The sequence below is a fragment of the Lagenorhynchus albirostris genome, chromosome 18 (assembly GCF_949774975.1).
Source record: "Lagenorhynchus albirostris chromosome 18, mLagAlb1.1, whole genome shotgun sequence".
In the NCBI taxonomy this organism is placed as follows: domain Eukaryota; kingdom Metazoa; phylum Chordata; class Mammalia; order Artiodactyla; family Delphinidae; genus Lagenorhynchus; species Lagenorhynchus albirostris.
Genome location: NC_083112.1, coordinates 78,708,674 through 78,729,841, shown reverse-complemented (window position 1 = coordinate 78,729,841; position 21,168 = coordinate 78,708,674). Strand labels below are relative to the sequence as shown.

Here is a 21,168-nt window from a genome sequence, read left to right as displayed (position 1 = left end):
AAAAGACAACAGCGAGTTATAAACAAAGAGAGTATAGATCACCTTTTCCTTTAATCCCTCAGATCTTCCTGTCTCTTATAATCACAACTCTAAGGGAACAGATTCTAATTTAGAAAAGAAGGATCGGTCCCTTTGGGCAGAACACAGATTTAAGAGGCACGGTGCCCGCACAGGGCTACGGAGGTGAGTCTTAGGGAAGGAACAGAGGAAGGGTGCTGTGTGGGTCTCCGTGTTGCGTGGGGGGAAAGCGAGGTGCTCACCCACATCTGGCCCCACTGATGTGTGGCCCCGCATCCTCATAAACTTATTTCCTACCCTCTGAGCACACGCGTCTTATCAAACCCTCTGATGAGCTGCCAACCTCGTGCTCATTTGGTCTGATTAAAATGATGTCATCGATACGGCAAACCAGACTGACGCTCTGCAGACTGTCCAGACTGTCCAGGTCTCTTTGGGCTGTCTTATAACAGAGGGCAGGAAAGCCTAAGGGTGCAGTGAGATTCCAAGTGTGGGCTAGAGTCTATGCCATGTGATGTAAACGGCTTCTGCTTCTCCTCCTTATTCGGGATGGAGCAGAGGGCATTTCTCACTCCCATGGCCGTATACCATGGATCAGAGGCCATGCTGGTGCGGCCTGGAAGTGGCACCACCTCTGGCGTGGCAGTTGCAACGGGGGCTACTGTGTGGTCGCGTTTTTGGTGGCTCAGTGTCATCCTCCAGAGCCTACCCGGCACCAGACATGGGACGGCGAGTTGTATGGTCCTTTAGGTCTTTAAGGGAGGTCTTGAGCTCCATGGTTCCTCCAGGATGTGTCATTGCTTTTGAGCCTTCCCTGCTGGTATGGCTGTTAACCCACATACCAAGGAACCAAGGTGGGTGTTTTGACAACTGTCACATGCATCCCTACCGGTCCCTCACCTGTGGTGCAAGGAGAAATGATCACTTGGGGGTTCCCTGTGAGCCGCTCCTAGCAGAGTTCCATGTGTTTCTTGGGCCTCACAAGTTTTGCTTTAACAGGGGCGTGACGAGCCCTCGACTCAGACCTCAGCCCGGCAGCCCTTCAAACGTCTAGGTGTTTCCCTTTCCATGTGGAATTACATGAGTAAATGGCCACAGGCCCCTCTGGGGACATCCCAGGGGCATCCTCACTGTCAACACGTGCAGCCGGGTCCTCTCCTCCAGTCAGCAGGCTCCAGGGCTGAGAACTGGCTCCCGCCTGGAAACTGGGTAAAGGGTCGTGACGTTTTATTGAAGCAACTTTCTTCAGCACCCCCGACCCCATCTACGATTTCCTTTGGCAGCATAAACTGAGTTATACCGCTGCCGGCCGGCTCTCCGTCCTGCCCTGACACTGTGCTCGACTGACCATCACTATAGCCTCTGCAGGTCAGGGCGCCGGGGCTGCCACTGCAGCCTTGCTGCACAGTAACTGCCCCTGCCTGGCTTCTGATGTTAAGTGTCACCTCTGGCCTCTGTCACGTCACCACCCCATCATCCTCACGCTCTTAGGAGGCCCAGCGCTCCCTGTGACAGCGTCTCCACCCTCGGCCCAGTCCTGCATGTCCAGCCGCGGTCGAGCTCTCCGGCACATTCCTCATCCCAGGCACTGACTAGGTTTCCTGGTCTCGTGGAGCGTATTTACTCTCCCGTGCCATCTCTAAGCACTGGGATGCCTTCCTCGCTGTCTGCCGTGACCACAGGGCATTTCCACTTCACTTAGTGTGGGATGAGGCTTTTTACAAGCTTTCAAAGGCCATACTAGGGGCCTGGGGTCCTGGCCAGTGTGCCAAATCCTGCATCGTGGTTGAATGGTGCCGTACCAGTGAACTCTAACCTGGTCCCCCTTGCGTGCTGCCTCTCCTGGGTCCAGCATTCTCTGGCTCTGCTTCTGCCTTTGCTCACCCACCCCCACTGGCATGCTTCCCGGGTCTGTTTGCAGAGTGGAGCTGGACACAGCGCTGGTACCGTCCCGCAATCATCTCCAAGCACAGGGTAAGGGGGACACCTCTTCTGGTCCAGAAGGTTTACGGAAAGCTGGGAGTCAAGGTTTTGAGTGCATTAATTCAGATGATGCTCCCCCAAGCTGCAGGGTTACAGCAACCTTCCTTGGGTTGAGCCTGCAGGCAGCCCTGGAGCACCACTACCTTCATGATTAAGTTCTCGCTCTGATCTGCACCTGTTTTGGTTCTCTGGGGTAGGAGATGAGGCTGTCTTTATATGGTAGCAAGAAAACCTTTTTGTCACACTTTTCTTTAAATGGGTGATCTTTTCACTGCCTTGCCCTCAGCAAGAACCACTTGATTCCAAAGTCGAGGTGATTCCTGCTTCCCAGCCTCCCCATGCCTGAGACGCTGCACCCCACTGTGTGCCCCCCACGCTCAGCACTGCTGCGTCCACCAGCGGGTGTCCTGCTGTCAAACAGAGGCTGCTCCTAGAACACTCCCGGCCCCAACCATCTTATGCCGGGTTCCTCTGGAAACAGACTCCGAAGAGACGTCCGTGTGCGGGCCTTTACTGGCAGTCTTCTCAGAAGGGAAGCCCTGTGAGGGTGTGAGGGAAGGTGGGCTGGACAGAGAAGCAGCTTGACAACAAGGCTGCTGCTACCGGGGCTCCGGCCGATCCTCTGAGAAGCTCGGGAGCTGGGGGTGCTTTTCAGTTACGTTGACGGAGGCAAAGCCTTGGTCATGCAGAGGGATGACGGCACTCGCTACAGAAGCCGCCTGAGGTCCAGGCTTGGAGACGGCAGCTCTAACTGGCTGCTTTCCTACCCTCCGTGTTAAACCTGAGTAAACACCTCCTATGAAGGTCTCGAGAAGATAAACTCAAGCAGAGGACTGAGGACCTGGAAGGAGGCACGGGTAGTCTGGGTGAAGAAGGGTCATCGCTATGAAGCCAGAGGAGTAGGAAGTGGACAGGAAATCAGGAGACACAGAAAATGAGCTGAGGTTGGTGGCCTGCGGGTCAGCAAGGGCAGACAAGAGTGCCCTTGGCCTGTGTGAGAAGCTAGGAGCCAGGGTGGCCCGAGGGAGGCCCGGAGACAGCAGAGGGGCAGGAGGGACTGGACAGCTTTGGAGCCTGGTCAGGATCTCACCCGGACTGCGCACTCCCCCTGACCCCAGGTGGCCGGCAGCCCCTACTCTGAGGGGCCTGAGCTGGGCCAGGGAATTCTTTTCCTTTGATACCTGTAGGTCTGAGTTTCTTAAAACCCTGTGCATGTGCCCCCCTCCCAAGTCTCCCGGCCAGGTTCCACCACCCCCGCCTGGTCCCCATCACCACCAACCCTAGCCCGGTCGCCCCCCCAGCAAATCTCGCCCGGTCGCCCCCGCCGCCCGACTAGGTACACCGGCACTCCCGGCCGGATCCTCCCAGTGGGGCGAGACGCCCCCTCCGGGCCCCTTCGATGCCTCCTCGGAGGCCAACCCCGCCCCGCTGCGGGCCTTGGGATGTGGGCGGAGCCGTCTTGCTCCCGCCTCCTAGCCCTCAGCCAATGGGCAGTTGGGGACGCGCTGTTGGCGGAACCGTAACGCTCCCGCCCCTCTGCGGGCCTTGGACAATCGGGAACTGGGCAGGGCCGTGGGCGGAGCCTCCCCGCCCCCACCCGCGTCCTCGGCCAATGAGCGGGCGCGTGGGCGGAGCCGGAGGTGGAGGTGCAGCGGACGCGCGGGCACGGGGTAGGGCACAGAGCTCCGGGACTGCGCCGCCGCTCGGGCTCTGCTGCTCCGCGGGGCTCGGCGCGCGAATTCCGGGCAGACCCAGCATGGCGGTGGAGGAAGAGGGGCTCCGGGTTTTCCAGAGCGTGAAGATCAAGATCGGTGAGCTCCCGGGAGCTGGCGGGGGCGCTGGGGTCTTCGAGGGGGCTCGCGGTGGGCGCCCCCAGGCCCCCGACCCCTTCCCTGGGGGCCAAGGCCCTGACGCCTCCTGGCCATGTGTGCTCCCCGGTTGCGGCCCCTTCCCACCCCCTGGAGATCCCCAGCCGCGGCCCCTCCCCACCACCCCGGAGGCCGCGGGCCTCGGCCCCCTCCCCATCACAGGGAGATGATGGGCCGCGGCTCCCTCCCCATCTCCAGGAGATGCCCGGCCGCTGCCCTCTCCCCACCTACCCCAAGGACGGACTGGGCCGAGCCAGGCTGGCGGCTCCGGGGGACGCAGCTCCCTGCGCTGCCTCCACGCCACTAGCGGCCCCAGGTCCCCGGAGGTGGGGTCGCCTGCAGCAGAGGGAGGTGCGGTGCCGGTCTTGGGTCGGGTCCCCGCTGGGAGTGTGTATCTGCGTGTGCATGAGCGCGCGCGCGGGTGCTCTCCGGATGAGTGCACTTCAGGTGCCAAAAAGACCAACCCCGGGGTTCCGAGCCTCGCTGAGTGCGGTACCCAGACGCTTCCTTCGCTGGGGACGTGGAAGCTCTTTCACATTCCCCCAGGGGCGAGGGGCCGAGCGGGCGACTGAATAGAGCCTGGGTGTGCACGCGACTGTGTAGGTGGATGTGTGGGCATGTGTGTGTTCCTGCGTGTTTGTGTGTGTGTGTGTGTCTGCCTGTGACTCTGTGGAACAATCTGGCCCAGGGCTCCCTCCGGGCAGGTCGCCACAAGAGCCACCCCTCCCCCTTCCATTGAGAACTGGCTGCGGGAGCTTTTGGCCACCAGGGCCTGCCATTCAGGTCGTGTCCCCAGAGCAGTCCGCCTTTCTCACTGGACCCAGGAGCTGGGGGAGGGAAGTGCAGACTCTGGAGTGGCTGGAAGGCTGTATCAGGACTTCCTGGGTTCGGTTTTAACTTGGGAGGGTGATGTGCAAGTTTCTTCCCCCCAAAACAAGATCGGTTCCTGGAGTGACTGTTGCACGTTAATGCCGTAAATGCGCCAGCTGAGGGGACAGCTCCCCTGGGAGAGGGCTGCTGAGACCCTGGTGTGTTGCCCGTCCTCGGGGCCCTTCTTGCCCACTGAATGCCTGGGTCCTCCACACTCCCATGTGAAAAAGGGGCTCCAGGAACCAAGCCAGGCGCCCAGTGACTGCTGGAGCGTCAGTTGCTGGTGACATTCGATGCTGCTTAGGAATTCCAGCTACCCCAAGTCAGCGTGTTGTTTCCCGTCTGCTTTATTTTGGTTTATGGATCATCGCTGAGACGCTGTTGATATCTGGCTCAGAAGCGCTGCAGCTAGGATGTGGTCGCGCTTCACCTCGAGGAGCCTGCCTGGAGAGGGTCTCTCTTGTTCACTTGGTTGGAACCTGCTGCCACTTCTGCTGAGAGGTTCAACATGGCACTCCACCTGAAGGCACAGGGACAGTGCCTCTCAGCGCCAGGGTCCAGTGAGCATGAGGGGGATGCCAACCCAGAGGCCTTGAGGTGCTTCCTTAATCGGGGTACAGGAAGGGGTGGGGCACGGCTGTGAGGCCTGGGCCAGGCTTCTGGGTGCAGCAGGCAGGAAGGGGTCTGGGGACTTCGGGGCTCAGGCCCCGCACGGCCAGCCTGGACTCGACTCAGGAGGGCTCTGGAACGGGGGTCTGTTAAGCAGAGCGGATTGACTTCTTTCGAGAATGGCACCGAGATCTGCTGGCCTGGCAGGGCGCCCTCACGGGAGGTTCTGGACCTCACACACAGGGGCCGCGTGTGGAAGGAAGGGCTTTGAAGATGCTGCTCGGTTAGGCTTTCCCTCCTTTGTGCTTCAGTTTAAACAAGTGAGAGAAATGCCCAGCTCAGCTGAGGATTAGTGCAGCGACTGAACATCTGCTGGTCTAACTCCATGTGGGCACGGGGTATTATTAGAACCTTTGGAGCCCCGCCCCCACGCCTGGGGGCTGTGGCAGAGCGGATGAGCAGAAGCGTCTGTGCGCAGGGGTCCGCCTCCCTGGACGCGGCTCCAGCTCTCAGGAGCCCCTGTCTTCTCCCCTCTCCAAGGTCTTCACCTGCAGCTCGGGGCTGCAGGAGGGAGACATCTGTGTCCCACCCTAGCTGCTGGGGCTTGCAGGGAGCAAGGGCCTGCGCACAGCACAGGCATTGGAGCAAAGAGGTGTCCTGGGCTGTGCTGCCGACTTAGAGCCGGGGCCGGCCCCAGAGGTGAGCTGTGGGGACTGGCCTGGGGCTTCATCTTGTTCCGCTGTGAGTAGACAGGGCCTGGTGGGTGGTGCCCCGAGCTCTCCGTTTCTCTCCTTAGTCCTCTGCTGTGGCCAGTCTTGACTCTGACTTGCCTGAGTGCCCCAGCCGTGAAGGTACAATGACGAGGGAGGACACCAGAGATGACCTGGAGGAGGGGCGGCTGTGCAGGAATCACAGGCATGCTCGCCTCCTTGTTCCAGGAGACCCTGGCTGGCTGGCCATTCACGCTGAGCCCTGTCTCTGGGCGGCTGGCAGCGTGCCCGTGTCTGCTGGTGGCCTGCGGCCTGCCGGCTGGAAGACCCAGGGCAGGCGCCCCCGCCCCCCGCCCCCCTTTCATGGCCTCGTTTTTCCATTTGCGAAATGCCAGCAGTCATTGTCTGCAGCATCCGGTGGGAGCCCCTCATCCCAGAAAGAGACAGAGAGAAATTCTCCCTCCAGCTATACCCTCAGCAGTGTCACCATTCCTGTTGCTGAGGGGAAAGGCGGAACATTTTGGGGGGCTGAAGAGTTTTTAGTGGGGGGGCCTTGGCCGTTAAGTCCTTAGAAAGTCTGGAACGTGTGGTGGTAGTACGTGGTCACTGAGAGGCTAACGCTGGGGAAAATGAGAAGAATCTCTTCCTTTTTTCCCTCTTCTCCTTCTTCCTTCCACCTTAAGTGCCAAATAAAAGGGGGGTATTTTTATTGTAACCATTTCAAGTCCTCGTCCTGAAGAGCTTGTGTCTTTCCCCACTTAAATCTCGCAGTTATTTTGGGCCGTTCTGCTGCACACTTGAAAATCTTACCCGCGGTCTATCTTTGGTAACAGCAGTATCTCATGTCACGTAAGACTGAACACACTTCCTGTGAGGTTGCTTGAGGAAGTGTGCTCCTCTGGCTTTCCATGAGTCAGGGCTTCAGCCCTGGAAGGGAAGCAACGTGAAGATTTGTAGGCGGCGACGGGTGAAGACTCCTGGCGAGAGCACCTCTGCCCAGCAGGGTCGTTTTGGACTCAGCACTCCTGTAGGCCTTGCAACATAGCTTTACTTTCTGGTGATATTTCCCTTTTCCATGATAGTTACTCCTTATTTTTAAAAGTGTCGTCTTGATAAATATGTCCAATTAAGAGCAATGTACAAAGGTATTTCTCTCAAGCTAAAAAAAGAGAAAATCCTGGCCTTGCCCTTGAGAGTGAGAAAAGCCCTCTTGGGCTGTGAGTGGGTCTCGTCGTTGTCAGGTTCGAGGGCAGCTTGGGGATGCGTGGCGAGGCCACAGGGCAGACCTTCCTTCTTGGACCCAGAGCAGCGGCCCCCCTGCTCTCCCCGGGCTCAGAGCACCCACTCCTGTCCCTTCTCATTCAGATTAGAACCCGTCACCAAGAAGGGCCAGGGCGGTCTGGGTGCAGCGCGAGCACGGGGGAAGCGGCGCGCCCCCACTCAGCCAGACGTGGCCACGCAGCAGCTGGCTGTCGGCCCGTCTGCCCCCCAAACGTCACCCCCATGGAAGCAGGAGGCCCCTCAGGTCGGGGAGGCGGGGAGCAGGCAGGGCCCCTGGGCGGCCTGGAGAAGAAGCCCCAGACCACAGGGGCTGGGAGCTCAGGGTTCTAGGGCCACGCTGCCGAGAGTGTGATTTTTTTAACCCAATGTCCAATGTGGGAGGCAGTGGCGCACCAGTCCCGGGGTCTGTAAGGCTCAGGCGGGGCGGTCCAGCGTATAAGTGGCAGTGGTTGTCAGCAGCCGGGCGTCACAGGCTCCGTTAGAGGACACGCTCTGTGCACACGATGGCCGACGTCTGCGCAAGGCTGCGCGTGAGTCGGGGAGTGGGGAGCTGTGCCGGCCACGCACAGTTCTTGGTGTCAGGGGCTGCGTGTTCTCCGGAGCTCTCTGATGCTAAAATTAGCCTGGATACTCTATTAACCTGGGAGCGCAGCTCGTGAGCTATTTTTGGCCCCTGAGGACCGGTGTGCAGACTGGCGCTGCCCACGGGGCCGCGAGGTCGGCCACCTGGCCGCAGCCCGCGGATCTGGGCTCCTCCGGGCAGCGGCATGTGCTGACGTGTGAGGTGGGGAGGGTGCAGACTTAAGGGTCTGGCGTGCGCCTTCTCTCATTGCACCTAAGCTCTCACAAGCCCGCGTGGAGTCACCTGCCCAGGGTCTTGGCCTGCAGGGGGCGGGAGCTCGCCTCGCGTGCTGCCTCCTGCCCGGTAACGCGCATGGACAGGAGGGGCCACCGGTGCCCCTGAGGGGAGGGCCCGGGCCACTGGCACCTGTGGGAGGACCGGGGCGTGCGCACACGGCCCGTAGTGCAGGTGCTGGCCGGAAGCTGGAGGGAACAGAACTCGTGAAGGTGCGATTGAACAGGGCACGAGATCCAGAGGCGACCCCTTGAGCGGGGCCACCTGCAGCCCACGGAGCCCCGGGCACGCAGGGAAAAGGGTCTGCAGGTGGTGGGGCCCCGTGGACGGGTCATGGGGCTGCAAAACACCATTTGGCAGAAAACGTCTGGGTTTGTTTCTCTGAAGCTAACGAGGCACTTGTGTGTGTCAACACTCACACCTTCTGGAGAGTATTTGGGAAATCAGGACATCGGAGCATCACACTTCAGAAACAACCACAGTGGGAGCAGCTAAGCCCGAGAAGTGAGGTTTGCAAGTCACACTGGAAGGTGGAGGCTGCAGGTGCCCCAGCTGCTTCTGAGCGAGGAGGGTCCATGCTGGGCCCAGGCGGCTCAGGAGGGGAGGCTGGGACCTGAGACTGAGTCCCGGCCACCTTTCTCGCTAACTCTGCAACTTCAGGTTCATCGGAGCCCACTCTGCTTCAGTTTCTTCCTCTGCAATAGGGGAGAGTAAGGCCCTTTCTGTGCAGCTCAGCGAGCTTGTGTGGACACAGGCACTTGCATGGCTCCGGTCCTGATGGCAAGGTGTTTCTGCTGGTACAGTTTGAAGCTTCTTGTTCTCTTAATCTTGTAACGGGTTAGAGATTCAGCTCAGCAAGTCAGGAGGAGTTGGTGAGGCAGCAGTGGGGAGGGCTCGCCGGTTGTCTGTCCCCTGCACCCAGTGTCAGCATGGGGGTCTGTGTTCCAGCTGTGCCCAGTCGGTGGGACGTTCAGATAGCAAAATGGGGAGACAGAGTATGGATAAACGCCAGATGAAGGGGCAGTTACATTATGGAGCTTCCACAGCCTGGAATACTATGCAGCTTTCAGAGAAATAGGTTGGAGCCCGGCCCGGCCATGTGACAGGCAGGAAGCCCGTGGGGTGTGACTGGAAAGAAAGCAGCATGCGGAGCGTGTCTCCAAAGGTCCCGGAGAAGCGCAAGGCAACAGCTACGGGTGTGCAGGTGTGGGGACGAGACCCACACACGTCTGTCACTTGGACCCCGGGGCTGGGGAGAGTGGAAATGGTTTAGCAGGAAGAGGGAATAAAAGGTCTGTTTGAAAAAGCAAGAATATTACTAGGATGTATAAGATAGGTCAGTAAGGAGTTTAGAAATCACAACCTCTTAAAAAATGGAATGAACACGTTCTGTAGGGGACACCGAGGCCCAGAAAGATAAAATGATCTCCTAGACACACACAAGGCTCACTCGGTGCAGGAGAAGTGCGGGGCTGCCGTCAGGTCCAGGAGCGAGTGAGTAGTGGGCTGAGGGCTGGCCCGGGAGGGGACCTCGAACGGACCCAGACACGCGGGTGGCGTGGGCTGCAGCCCTGTGTTCAGGAAACGCTGACCCGGATGAGAGGGGATTTAAAGTCCCACCATCCACACAAATGACCCTGTGCTTCTCTTTAAGTGTGAGGCAACTTCCAAAATTAACAGTGAACACATTCGAGTTGTGGTATAAATGCACGTTTCGTGACCCTCCTTAGAGATAAGCGGACGAGTGTCCCCGACCGCGCGTCCCAGCTCTCGCCGTGGGCCGGGACCCACGTGTCGTTTCCGCACGACGGCTCTTGGGTCAGACTCAGAGCTGCTCGTTATCGGAAGCTTCTTTGCCGGAAGTGAGGGATCAACGAGTGGACCGTGGGACCACAGGTCGTGACCCTAGTCCTCCGAGTGTCTGCAAACACGGGTTGTGTTTCTGCACGCAGGACAGATCCCGGGCCAGCCCGGCCTGTCCTGAGGTTTGGCCTCGCTCGTTTGCATTTTCAAATAAGCCTGCAGCCCGTGGCAGGGCCAGTCAGCATCTGGGCAAGGGCCCTGCTGGTGAGGCCACGTGTCTACGCCTGAGACCTGCCGTGGAGGCCTGGGGGAGGCTGGACCGCCCCCGCTCAGGGTTTGAGGGAACGCTGTGCCCTTCACTCCTAAGTCAGACCAGTGCCTGTTTCCCTCTTCGCGTAGTTTCTCTTCCTGTTGTCTGAATAATTTCCAAAGTGTGAAGGAGTGCTCTGTCTCGGCCCCCATTGCCAACGGGATGAAATCCAGAGGCCGGCAAAGTCGCCGCGTCTCTCTTGGACTCAGGGTGACTCAGAGCCTGGAGCCTCGGTCGGCGGCCGCTTCCCCAGCCAGGCTGCCCCGTGGGTGCTCCGGACACAGCCTCGCTCTCGGCTTGGCGGCCACCAGTGCCGTTGGGGCCTGCGGCAGCGCCAGGACCAGGGCCTGGTCGTCGGCCTCTCCTGGGACCGGCTCCCCCTTCGCGCCCCCCAGGGCTGACGGGAGCCCAGGAGTGGGCCTGGGCTTCTGGGTTTTCGGGACGTTTAACCGACTAGGGGGCTGGTAACTAGCCCGCCTTTCTCTGCAGCTTTGATTTGGACTCGACAGTGGGTCCCGTCGGGTGTGACCCGTGTGTGGAGTCAGGGCCTGTCTCTCCTTCCTGTGACGCCCCTTGGCCCTCCCAGGAGCCCCGTGGCCAGGCCCCCGTGGTTGAGGGCAGCCACGCGTGCCCTGGATCTTCTCCGGGGCTTTGTCTTGTGTGGTTTTTCCTCTGAGGAAAAAGCTGTCGTTTTCCTTCTTTGCTCTGTGGGACCGGTCTGATTTTGTGCACTCTGTCCGTTTCCACGACGCCAGATCCGCCGTTGCCCGCGGAGCCCTGGACATGCCGGGGAGCAGCAGGTGCCCCTGCAGAACGTGGTCCTGTCAGGGCCTGGCAACGACCCCGTGCCTTGTGCAGGCACGTGTCGTAACTGCCCCCCACCCCCCGAGGCCCAGAGAAGCCAGGTCACTTTCCCGAAGTCACACAGCAGGAGAGGTGGTGACTGTCTCAGCTGTCCTGTAATGAACTCGAAATTACCAAGGCCAGGCACTCCTCCTGGGGTCAGTGAGGAACGGCCTTCTTGGGTGTGTTATCAAGTCACTTCCTCAGTAGACAGCTCACTTCCCACCAAGGCCTCTCCTTCCCTGAGAATCTCTGAACGAGCATTTCTGGGAGATTCTCAGGAGAGTGACACCTGCGCCTGAACGTGTGGTCCTGAGAGGCCAGGACACCCGGGGCTCAGGGCCTGCTGACCACCTCCCAGCTGAGTGTCTTGAGCTGCTGGACACCTGAGCAATTTCACCTGAGACCATGCTTTCCACAGGGGGCCAGCCTCCGAGTGGACAGACTGCAGGCTGCCCCGGGGGCGGGAGCAGCCCTGTTTCTTCCTGACGCTGCCGTCTGGCTTCTGACCATCTCTTCCTCCTGCTGGGGTGGGACCCAGGCCCAGAGGTTGCCTTACGCAGGAAAAGCCCCCGGGCCAGGCAGGCAACAGCGGGGAGGGGTGAAGTGGGGCAGTTAAACTCCAGCCGGAGGTGGTTCAGCCCCAGGCCCGGAGCCTCTGGGCCTTTGCTTGTTTGGACCCAGCCGACTGGGGACTTCCCAGAGCCGGGCTCAGATGGTGGTACAGAGCTGCTTGCAGAGATCCTGGAACCCAAGCTGGTTTCAGAAATCCCATCGGTGTGCAGATCCCAGGGGGCCTGGCCGAGTGCCTTGTTGCAGAGGTCTGCAGTGGGCTGCTGTGCCGGGGCTGCTTTTCCCATGGCCTTTGGGGTGAGGGCGGGCTGGGGAATTCCAGATTGTTCTGGGCTGCGGCTTGGCGAGCTCACCCTTCTCAGGGGGCCCTGCTGGCCCGTCCTGGGGCTGACGGCCACAAGCAGTTTTTAGCTTAGGATCTGACGACTGGGTGTTTTATCTACTTTTTTTATCTACTAGGAGTGAGTTTCAAGGGCAGAAGACACTGTGTATGCGATGTTCCCATGGAGGGCACACCCCACCCGTGTGTGGTGTGTCCAGGACCTTCTGGAGGAGCGAGGTGTCCCCGGGCTCCCCTGAGAAAGGCCTGCACCCCACGAGGCAGAGCGTTCAGTTGAGGGAGGGGTGGTTCGCCCTGACCTTCTCACGGGGGCGCCTCACGTCCTAGTACGGGTGTGCGCACACACACGCCCCCGGCCTGTCTCGGGGCAGAGGTGCGTGGTGTCGTGTCACCGCGCGGTGATGGCGGGGAGGCCGGGAGGCCCACGGCGGCTCCTGCTGGCTCTTTCCCGTTGGCGGGACCCGTGGTGCCAGGGAACCGGCCTCGTCTGCGCAGCAAGGCGCGCGGAGTTTAGAAGAGCTTCCTGTGTCTCAGGCATTCTTGCTGTCCTTTCTTCTGCCCGTCGTGGCGGAGGCTGCAGAGTCACGTGGCCCGCGTGGGCCCGACCCCGGGGGTCTGGGGGTGTGCGTTGGGCGGCACCTGCCGTCTGAGAGCCCTGAGGGCGGCTTGGCCGGGTCCCCGCCCCGTCCTGGGGCCTCTCTGCTGGGACGCCTGCCTTTGCGCTTTCTGTGACTCCAGCGTCTTTTCTGCACTTTTGGATTCTTTAATATTTTGTACGTGCGCCAGACACCTTTCACATTTTAGGCCCACAGCCGGGTTTTGCCTGTAGCTTCTTTTCCTGTTCGTTTCTGGCCCGTTCTCTCTCCTGGCTGCGCTCAGGTGGGAGCCCCCAGACTTTGAGAAGCTCCGAGGACCCCGGGCAGGGCGGGGCTGCCTGGGATCGAGCGAGAGGACGTGAAGGTGAACAGGGAAGTACTGCAAACGGGGGTGCATGAGCCATAGTGGGTGGGGGCTGCCGGGGGGCCTCCTCGCCCCCCGAGGTGTGAGGCTCTTGTTTCCTGCCCGGCTGTACGGGTGAGAGAGCCCAGCTCCCTGGAAGTGGGCACCCTGCCTGGTGGGACCCGAGCCGCCCGAGCCAGGTGGGCTGCAGATGCCCCATGGCCCCCTGGCTCTCCTGGCCGTGCTCCCGGAGACCTTGTAGCTCCTGGGCGATGCTTCCTGGGGCGTTGGGAGGGGAAGGGCAGAGGACCCTGTGCTTCCTGAGCCCCAGCTGGCCCCGTCCATCTGGAGTCCGTGGCGTTCCTTTCTCTGTTCATCATTTCCTGCTCCACTCAGCTCCGCCTCCGTATTTGGAGAAAGGATTTCTCAGCGTTTGGACCCGAGGATGTGTTTGTGCACATCCTGGCCGGAAGGAAGGGTCTCGGGGACAGAAAACCCCTGGTCGCTACGGTGTTGCTCAGTCTCCTGACTTTCTGTTTATTGGTTTTGCGGAGGGTGTTGTGGCCTTCTCTTCGAGGGCCTTTCCCTCGCTGCCGGTGTCCTTCCCGGACGGGCAGGCTGTCCAGTCAGGAGGGCAGAGCCTGGGTCCTGAACGAGACGCTTCTACCTCTTTTTCGCCCACGCAGGATTCACTATAGTTAGTAGCAATGTAGTTCTAATTGTTACTAGACCTCCTCCTGCCTCTCCCCAGCCCAGCCCGCTTCCCTATCAGTATCTGTGTGAGGACCCACCAGTTTGGTGAATAATATAAGAGTGTTGGGTTTTCTTTTTCTTTTTTTTTTTTTGCGGTACGCAGGCCTCTCACCGCTGTGGCCTCTCCCGTTGTGGAGCACAGGCTCCGGACGCGCAGGCTCAGCGGCCATGGCTCACGGGCCCAGCTGCTCCGCAGCATGTGGGATCTTCCCGGACCGGGGCACGAACCTGCGTCCCCTGCATCGGCAGGCGGACTCTCAACCACTGCGCCACCAGGGAAGCCCCGAGTGTTGGGTTTTCTTAAGCAGGAGTTTCTGTGGCCGGAAGGAGCTGGCTGGGGGGCAGTGGGTGTTGGCCCCCAGCACACAGATCTCTTCAGCCCTTCACGTGCAGGAGGCCAGTCCAGGTTTCCTGTCACCGGGGCCTGAAAGCGGTGGAGCCACCCTTTTCGGACAGAATATTTCCGAAGAGTGTGGGAGGGCTCTGTGCATCTGACCTGGGACGTGTTGGGGGCGTGTACACACGTGTTGATTTTGTGTATCAGGGCCCGTGGAGGCCAGTGTAAGGGCCACCCTGAGGCAGCGGCAGGAACTCTGAGCCTGACCTAACGTGGGAATCACAAAGACTGGTTGGGAAAAGCTAGTTTCCAAAAGCTCTCCTCCTTGCAAAAAGTGCTCCGGCGTCATCTGGGGGGCGATTCTGCATCGCATGGGCTGACCTTCAGGTGAAGTCGGCCCGGGGGTGGGGTGGGGGGTGACCTTTGCCTCCCTGGTTGTCCCACGGCAGTTGGACGCCACCTGCAGATGCTGCATGTGGGCCCGTGGGGCCATGAATTGGGCATTTCACAGGATGCATGGGGAACGTTGGCCTTGCCTTCCAAGACTACAGATCAAAGGATAAATAAGACAAACGATCAACATAGTCACGCTTTTACGGGAATAATAATAACTGAGATTTTCAGGTCTTGGGGAGGCGCTAAGGAAGACTGGAAGGGGTCCCCTGCTCTCTTCCTGTTCTCCCAGGAACGGGAACCTATGTGTGCACACGTGTGCACAAACATACATGCACACGTGTGCAGACGTGCGCACGCACACACTCTGCACACAATGTATTTTCCAAACCTGGAGAATTCTTAGAAGTAATAGAAACTGTATGTGCAGAATTAATTTCTGAATATGTAAAGTGACCCCCATTGAACAAGGACAGCACTTACTCTTATCATTAAAACTAAACTAAACATTAACTTACCGTTTTCTACTCTAAGGCTTAGTCTGTCCCAAGGTGTACCTGCGCCCTGGTTAACAGCTCTGGGGAGGGGACGCCTCTACAGCGGCCCCTTGATGGTCACTGCTTCCCGCTCTTAGTAGCAGACGACAATAGTCTGTCTTGTTATGAAGGCGTCTTGGGGTCCTTGAAACGTGCCGTCTTCCTTGGAAAGCAGAGGCCGGAAGGGTGGCGGACAGGACACTGTACGTCTGTTTTAGTGTGTCTGAATTTCTGGGTCGCAAACCACCTTAGGTAAAGCAGGGCCCTGGGCAGGGCGGGCCTGCTCCGGGGACCTGGCCGCCCCCTTGGGCCAGGCTCTTGGGCTGTGCCCCAGCTCGCGGTTTGGTCCGCTGTCTCTTCCTTTTCAGGGTTTTTGTAACCTGTGGGGTCCTTGTAGAGAAGGTGCAGAGCAGGGCACAGAGGAGAAGCACCATTGAGAACATGAGTTGCAGGTGAAGTGAGGGCACAGCAGGCCCCCTTCTGCAAGGTCCCCCTGGCCCTGGGGTCTCCTGGCTCCGGGGAGCTTGCTGGGCTCTGCCCCCGAGGAGCAAAGCGGAAAACAGCAGGACGGCCCGTGGGTTCTCTAAGATGCGCTTGTTCCTGGGTGACCAGTGAGCGTAGTTCCTGCCTTGAGAGCAGACGTCCTGCGGGGGGGACAGTCTCCCCATCGGGCTCCGAAAGACCCGTCCTGAGCTCCCTGCCGCGGCGGAAGGCGTCTCCACTTTCCTCCAGTGCCCCGGTTCTAGCCAGGGAACCGCCCCCCGGGGACAGGTGGCCCTGCTCTGGGACTTGTTGTTTGTCACGCTGGGGGTGGGGAGTGCGGACCTAGTGGGCGGACCCCCCCCACCCCCGCCGCAGCTCAGTGCCTGACTGTGCACGGGGCGTGCCCGGGAGAGGGGGCTGTGGGGGCGGCATCGGACCCCGGTGAGAACCGCGTGTGTCTTCTGCTCTCTGCCTCTCCTCAGGAGCGTGCGGGCAGGGAGCAGCTAGACCCCATGCTCGCCTGGGGGAGAGACGCCTGCGGTGTGGACCCACCACACTGCCTGACGGTTTAGGGCGTGGACGGGCCGGCAGGACCCTGGGGCAGCGGCACTGTGGCCAGTCCGCTGGCGACCTCCCGCTCTGCAGCTAGCTTGTGGCAAGCCGCTTAACCTCTCTGTGCCTTAGTTTTAGTGTCTGTAAAGTGAGGGTACTGATAGCTGCTTCGCAGGGCTGTTAGAGGGCTGAGTGCAACTGTCGCCGTCCTGCCAGCTCTCACTTCACGCTGGAGGCGAGTGAGCCTCAGAGGGTCTGGACCTGCTCGGGTCGCCAGGTTGGGTCCGTGAGCCGAAGCTGCTTTCACGAGCGGTGGGAAGCAGGACCGCGCCGCGGACTCCCGGGGAGGATGTGTCTGTGCGGAAGGGCTGGGCTGGGAGGGCGTGGGCTTGTGTGGCCGCCCCTGGGGTCTGGCGGCACCCTCCCTGGCCGTGCGGTCTGAGCTGCGCTACCCGACCCCACGAGGGTTCCCCGGGATGGTACCAGCTCCGCCGCGGGCTGCTTCCGAGCCCGAGTTCTCTTCGGAGTGTCGGTGCTCCTCTGGGCAGCCGCCGATGACTTAAAGGTGAAGTGTTAACCAAGAAGCATAATCTCGCATTTGAGTGTGGCTTTGCGGGAGCAGGGACCTGTAGCAGCGTAATTAGGGGCTGTGTTCCCCGAGAGAGGCAGGGATGGGGGAGCGGCAGGTGCTTCTGGCTTCCGGGCTAGCACAGAGCACTTAGCCCGGCTAAAAAGCTCACACAGGGCTGCATGGGTCTGGGAAGAAATGGGAAGAGCAGTCCCCCTTTAGATACTGTGGACGTCAGGTGACAGTTGCTTATTTACCATGTTTTGAATTCTGTAACTTTTTTCTGGATCATTCTGTGGTTTTATCTCTATGGCACAACAATTTTATGACAGGAGGTGCGTATTAATGAATCAGTTAACTATTTTGTAAATCTAGGGTGCTGTCTTATGATGTCTTTGTAGCCCCCAAACACAGGCGCCACGGGCAGGACTTGCACAGGTGGGTAGGGACAGCTGCCCTGACCCCCCTGTGCTAACCTCGCCCGGGAGATGCTTGGGGAAACTGCTCAGCCTGTCACAGTGGGACAAGGGTGTAAATATTTACCCACGTCTGTGGGCTGGGAATACTGCACTGTCGCCGTGCCCCCCTGCAGCGGTGACCTCTCCATGGCCGGGGGTGCTCTCAGCACGCAGACATTAGCCAGGGGGGTGGTGGGGGGAGAATCTAGCTCCCGTGTCCCCTGCTCGGGTGACGTGGATCATTTCACCAGTGATTTAGAGAGTCTGCTTCTCCCCACACATGGAAATGAGGCCGCTGAGAAACCAACACCAAACAAGTTTGGAGGATGTGTTTAACCCACTCTCAGGCTCGTCCAAAAAACTTGTCCCAATTTTATTAATGGATAAGAGTGAACAAAGGTTCGGGACTTCCCTGGTGGTCCAGTGGTAAAGAATCCGCCTTCCAATGCAGGGGACGCGGGTTCGATCTCTGGTCAGGGAACTAAGATCCCACATGTCGAGGGCAACTAAGCCCGCGAGCCACAACTACTGAGCTCCCGCGCCCGACTAGAGAGCCTTCGTGCCGCAAACTACAGAGCCCATGCGCTCCGGAGCCCGCGCCACAGCTGCAGGCCCACACGCTGCGGTGAAGAGCCCGTATGCCACAACGAAAGATCCCGCATGCCTCAACAAAGATCCTGCGTGCCGCAACTAAGACCCAACACAGCCAAAAAAAAAAAAAAAGGGTAAACAAGGTTCGTGAAGAAAAACACGTTGCTTTTATAAGTAAAATCATACACATAATAATGTTCCACTCATTTTGGCCCATGCACCGTAAAGACCAGCCGAGAATAAGGCATTTTTAAAGGCAGGATGAGGTGCTGGCCCTTTGGCAGCGTGAGCAGTGTTGTGGCTGGTCCCTGAGGGCCCCAGAGCAGGGATGCGCCCACTTCCACGCCCCTCCGCAGGTTAACTGTCCTCCTCACCCCCTTACAAGTGTGAGGCCGACATGACCCAGAGTCCTTTCTGAGATAGACTTGGACTCAAGGCTAATAAAGGAAACCCCAGGAAGTCCAGAATACACAGTAGCACGTGACAAGGGAAGTTCACTTTTAAGCTCTGCAGATAAATGCGGTTTGGCCTCCTCACATCACGGCAAAGGGCAGGGGCGCCGGGGCCCTCGGCATAAACTGGGGTAAATTAAGGAAGCGTGTGCGAGCTAACAGGTCTCAGTCCTGAGTTCGGGTAACGAAGGCTACCGGACTGGTTTCCTTACTCGCACGTTTCTCTCCTTCTTAGAAGTTTGCTGAAAGCAATGGTGGTTATTCCCCCGTGGGGTGACGGGGATCCGCACAGCCTTTTCAGATATGTTTCTTTGATGTTCCTTTTGTTTGTTCGGAGGTTGCAGGAACGCCCGAGCCACAGCTGCTGGTTAGGGTGTGGTGTGCAGGGGGCGGGGCCTGTCCTGGGGGAGACTCTCGGGACCAGAGGCCTGACGATGAATAAGCTCGATGAAGAGGCTGCCAGGCCCACCTGGACGTGGGAGAGGACAGGACCCTCCCCCTCCTGAGTTTCTCCCCCTCGACCCGCTGAGGGCTCTCCCTGGGGGGTCCTCTGGGGCGGGGCCGGGTGGTCTTGCTTAAGCGTCCCACGCGAAGGGGGTCCGAGGGCCCAGGTCCAAGGTCTGCTCCCTTACAGCTGAGCTGGGCACCCGCGTGCTTCCTGCATTGTCATCCTGCACTGTCATCGGCAAGGCTGCGCTTGGCCCTGGGCCCGGCTTTCCCGGCGGGCGGGGAAATCCTCCCTGCCCTGCGGCCAGGTTCCGGCTCCCACGGGGGCCAGCGGCTTTGGCAGCTCCGGACGGACGCCCCCCCTCCCCCCCCACCCCGCGTCTGCAGGAGAGGGTGGGACCCCACGGTCTGATCTGCTTTTGGCTTCTGCTGCTTCCACTAAAATCCACCCCCTCCCCCGTTCTTTGGAATTAGACGGAGGGTGGAACCTGTCAGCGGGGCAGGTTCAGGATGGTTGCGTTCTGTGCGTGGTGACCCCGGCCACAGCTCGGGGGCGCACAGCCCCCAGAAGCGCCGGTTTCGCTCAGGTTGCACCAGGGAGGCCCCGATCGCCGGCCGTGCACGGAGACTCCACACGCTCTGCTCTTACTTCTGAGCTGCTCTGAGCAGCTCGTGTGGCTAGAGACTGTTCTGGAAGGCGATTGTCACGAATGTACTTGGAGCACCGAGGCTTTTCATGGTGCTGTTGAGAGGCTGGCCCTGCGTGCGAGCATGGGGTGTGGGACCTGGTGCTTCTTCCCTGGAGCCGCCAGCCCCCTGGAATTTTCTCTCTGCTCGTTGGTGGCATCAGCAGTGTTCCGTTCTGTAGTTCTACCTGGTTCACCTGGAGCAGCCCTGAGTGGCGGCGGTGCTGGTCCCACGTCCTCTGGGCTGCCACACCGGCAGCTTGCAGGCCCAGGTCAGGGTCTCAGCGCCGTCCCGCGTGCCGACCGGTCTCCACGGGCCCCAGACAGGCGTGAACCAGGGCTCAGCTTCTTAGTTTCCAGAGCAGCGTGTCCCTGTGCAGTGAGGTGCATGCGGGCTGATGACCGAGTGGGTGGAGGCATCCCCCAACCCATAGGAGACGCCCACGGGGCCGGGGCCTACCTCTGTGTCCCCCTGACGCCCACGGGCAGTCAGGCAGCTGTGCCCAGGCGGCCCTAGAGAGCTCTAGGACAACAGCAGTGCCGGGTCCCCCCCAGGACCTGCTTCCGGGGGCTGGGCCACGCGCCGTCCACTTCCAGAGCCCAGGGTTGGAGACAGAGAACAAGGGGAGTGCAGCGAGGGGCGGGGGCGAGGGGCGGGGGGGCTCCTGTGCTTCCGTCTGGGGGTCTCGGCTGCCCGCTCCCCAGGCTCGTCCCCTGAGGACTGAAGCAAGTGCCTTCTGGATGCCGTGTGTGTGTGTGTGTGTGTGTGTGTGTGTGTGTGTTCAGAAGTAAACATCTTCCCTGAAGAAGGTGTGGGGAACATAGAAACGCAAAGTGAGAACGTGAACAGCTGTAATTGCACGTCGGGTGCCTCGGGCCTGGGTCACCCCAGCCCGGCAGCCGGCCGCCGCGAAGCGGGGCACGTTTGTGCTCCACGTGCACGCGTCCGTGTGGGTTCCGACCTGTCGGCCCGTTTCAAAGCTGGGAGGCCCCCGAATCAAAGGGCGGTCCCGCACCCGGGGCCAGCCGCAGCCTCTGCTCTGGGAGCTGGAGCGGAGAGGGGCCTGCGGGTGGCGGTCAGAGGCTGAGGGGCTTTGTTTCACCCGCGTGGGTGTGTGACCCTGGTGCCCGGCGAGTGGCGCAGGCTTAGAGGCGGCCTCGGCTTGGGAGAACGTGGCTCGGCCTCTCAGCCTGTGCCGCGCAGGGGCCGGCCCCGCGTCTGGAGCTGTCGGTGGTTGGGAGTCGTGACGAGACCCGGCTGTACCTGGGCCGAGCTCTGGAGGGACGTCGAGAGAGAGGCAGCCGGCAACGGGCCCCGAGGACCTGGCTGGGCTTCTGGGTTGGTGGGAAGAGCTCTGTGACAAAGCAGAGCCGTGAAGGGGGCCAAGAGCACGGTGCCCAGCGCTGCAGAGTGCCTGCTGCCTGCCTAAAGCTTTTCTCTAGACGAGAGCTTTGGACTGAAATAGGCAGCCGAACGTCCTGCGGCCGTGGGGAGGCTCTCAGAGCCCAGGAGTCTGGCCGGCCCGCGTGGCCTGTGGTCAGACCCGAGGGCCTGACGGCTCCTCGGAAGAGTCTCCCTGGGAAACGCCTGGGATGCTGAGCCCGTTGAAGGCTGTGGGCACCGCGTCCCTGCGTCTGGATCTGGATCTGCACTGACCGTCCACGCAGCCCGAGCCTCCTTCCTGCAGCGCTGAAGGGAGTGGTCACCCGTCTGCTCGCTGCTGCCTCTGTCATTCTGGACGCCTCTCTGTGATGAACTGGACCTTCCCGGCGATAACTGTGGAACCAGAGTTCCGCGGAAGGACTCTGACTTACACGGGACGTTTGGCGCGGCTCAGAAACACGCGAGCGGAAGCGCTGTCGGAGTGATTGGGGGCGTGACACCCCGCCGTGGACCCGGCCTCCAGTG

At 60.3% G+C, this 21,168-nt stretch overlaps 1 protein-coding gene across 1 annotated transcript in view; it reads left to right on the top strand.

Moving 5' to 3' along the window:
• Positions 1-3,683: 3,683 nt before the first annotated feature.
• RASA3 (RAS p21 protein activator 3) overlaps positions 3,684-21,168 on the top strand; it is an 87,525-nt gene continuing 70,040 nt past the window's right edge. The window contains exon 1 of the mRNA XM_060129444.1: positions 3,684-3,812. Coding sequence (XP_059985427.1) covers positions 3,758-3,812 — 55 coding nt within the window. The 5' untranslated portion in view covers positions 3,684-3,757. The remainder of the gene's footprint in view (positions 3,813-21,168) is intronic.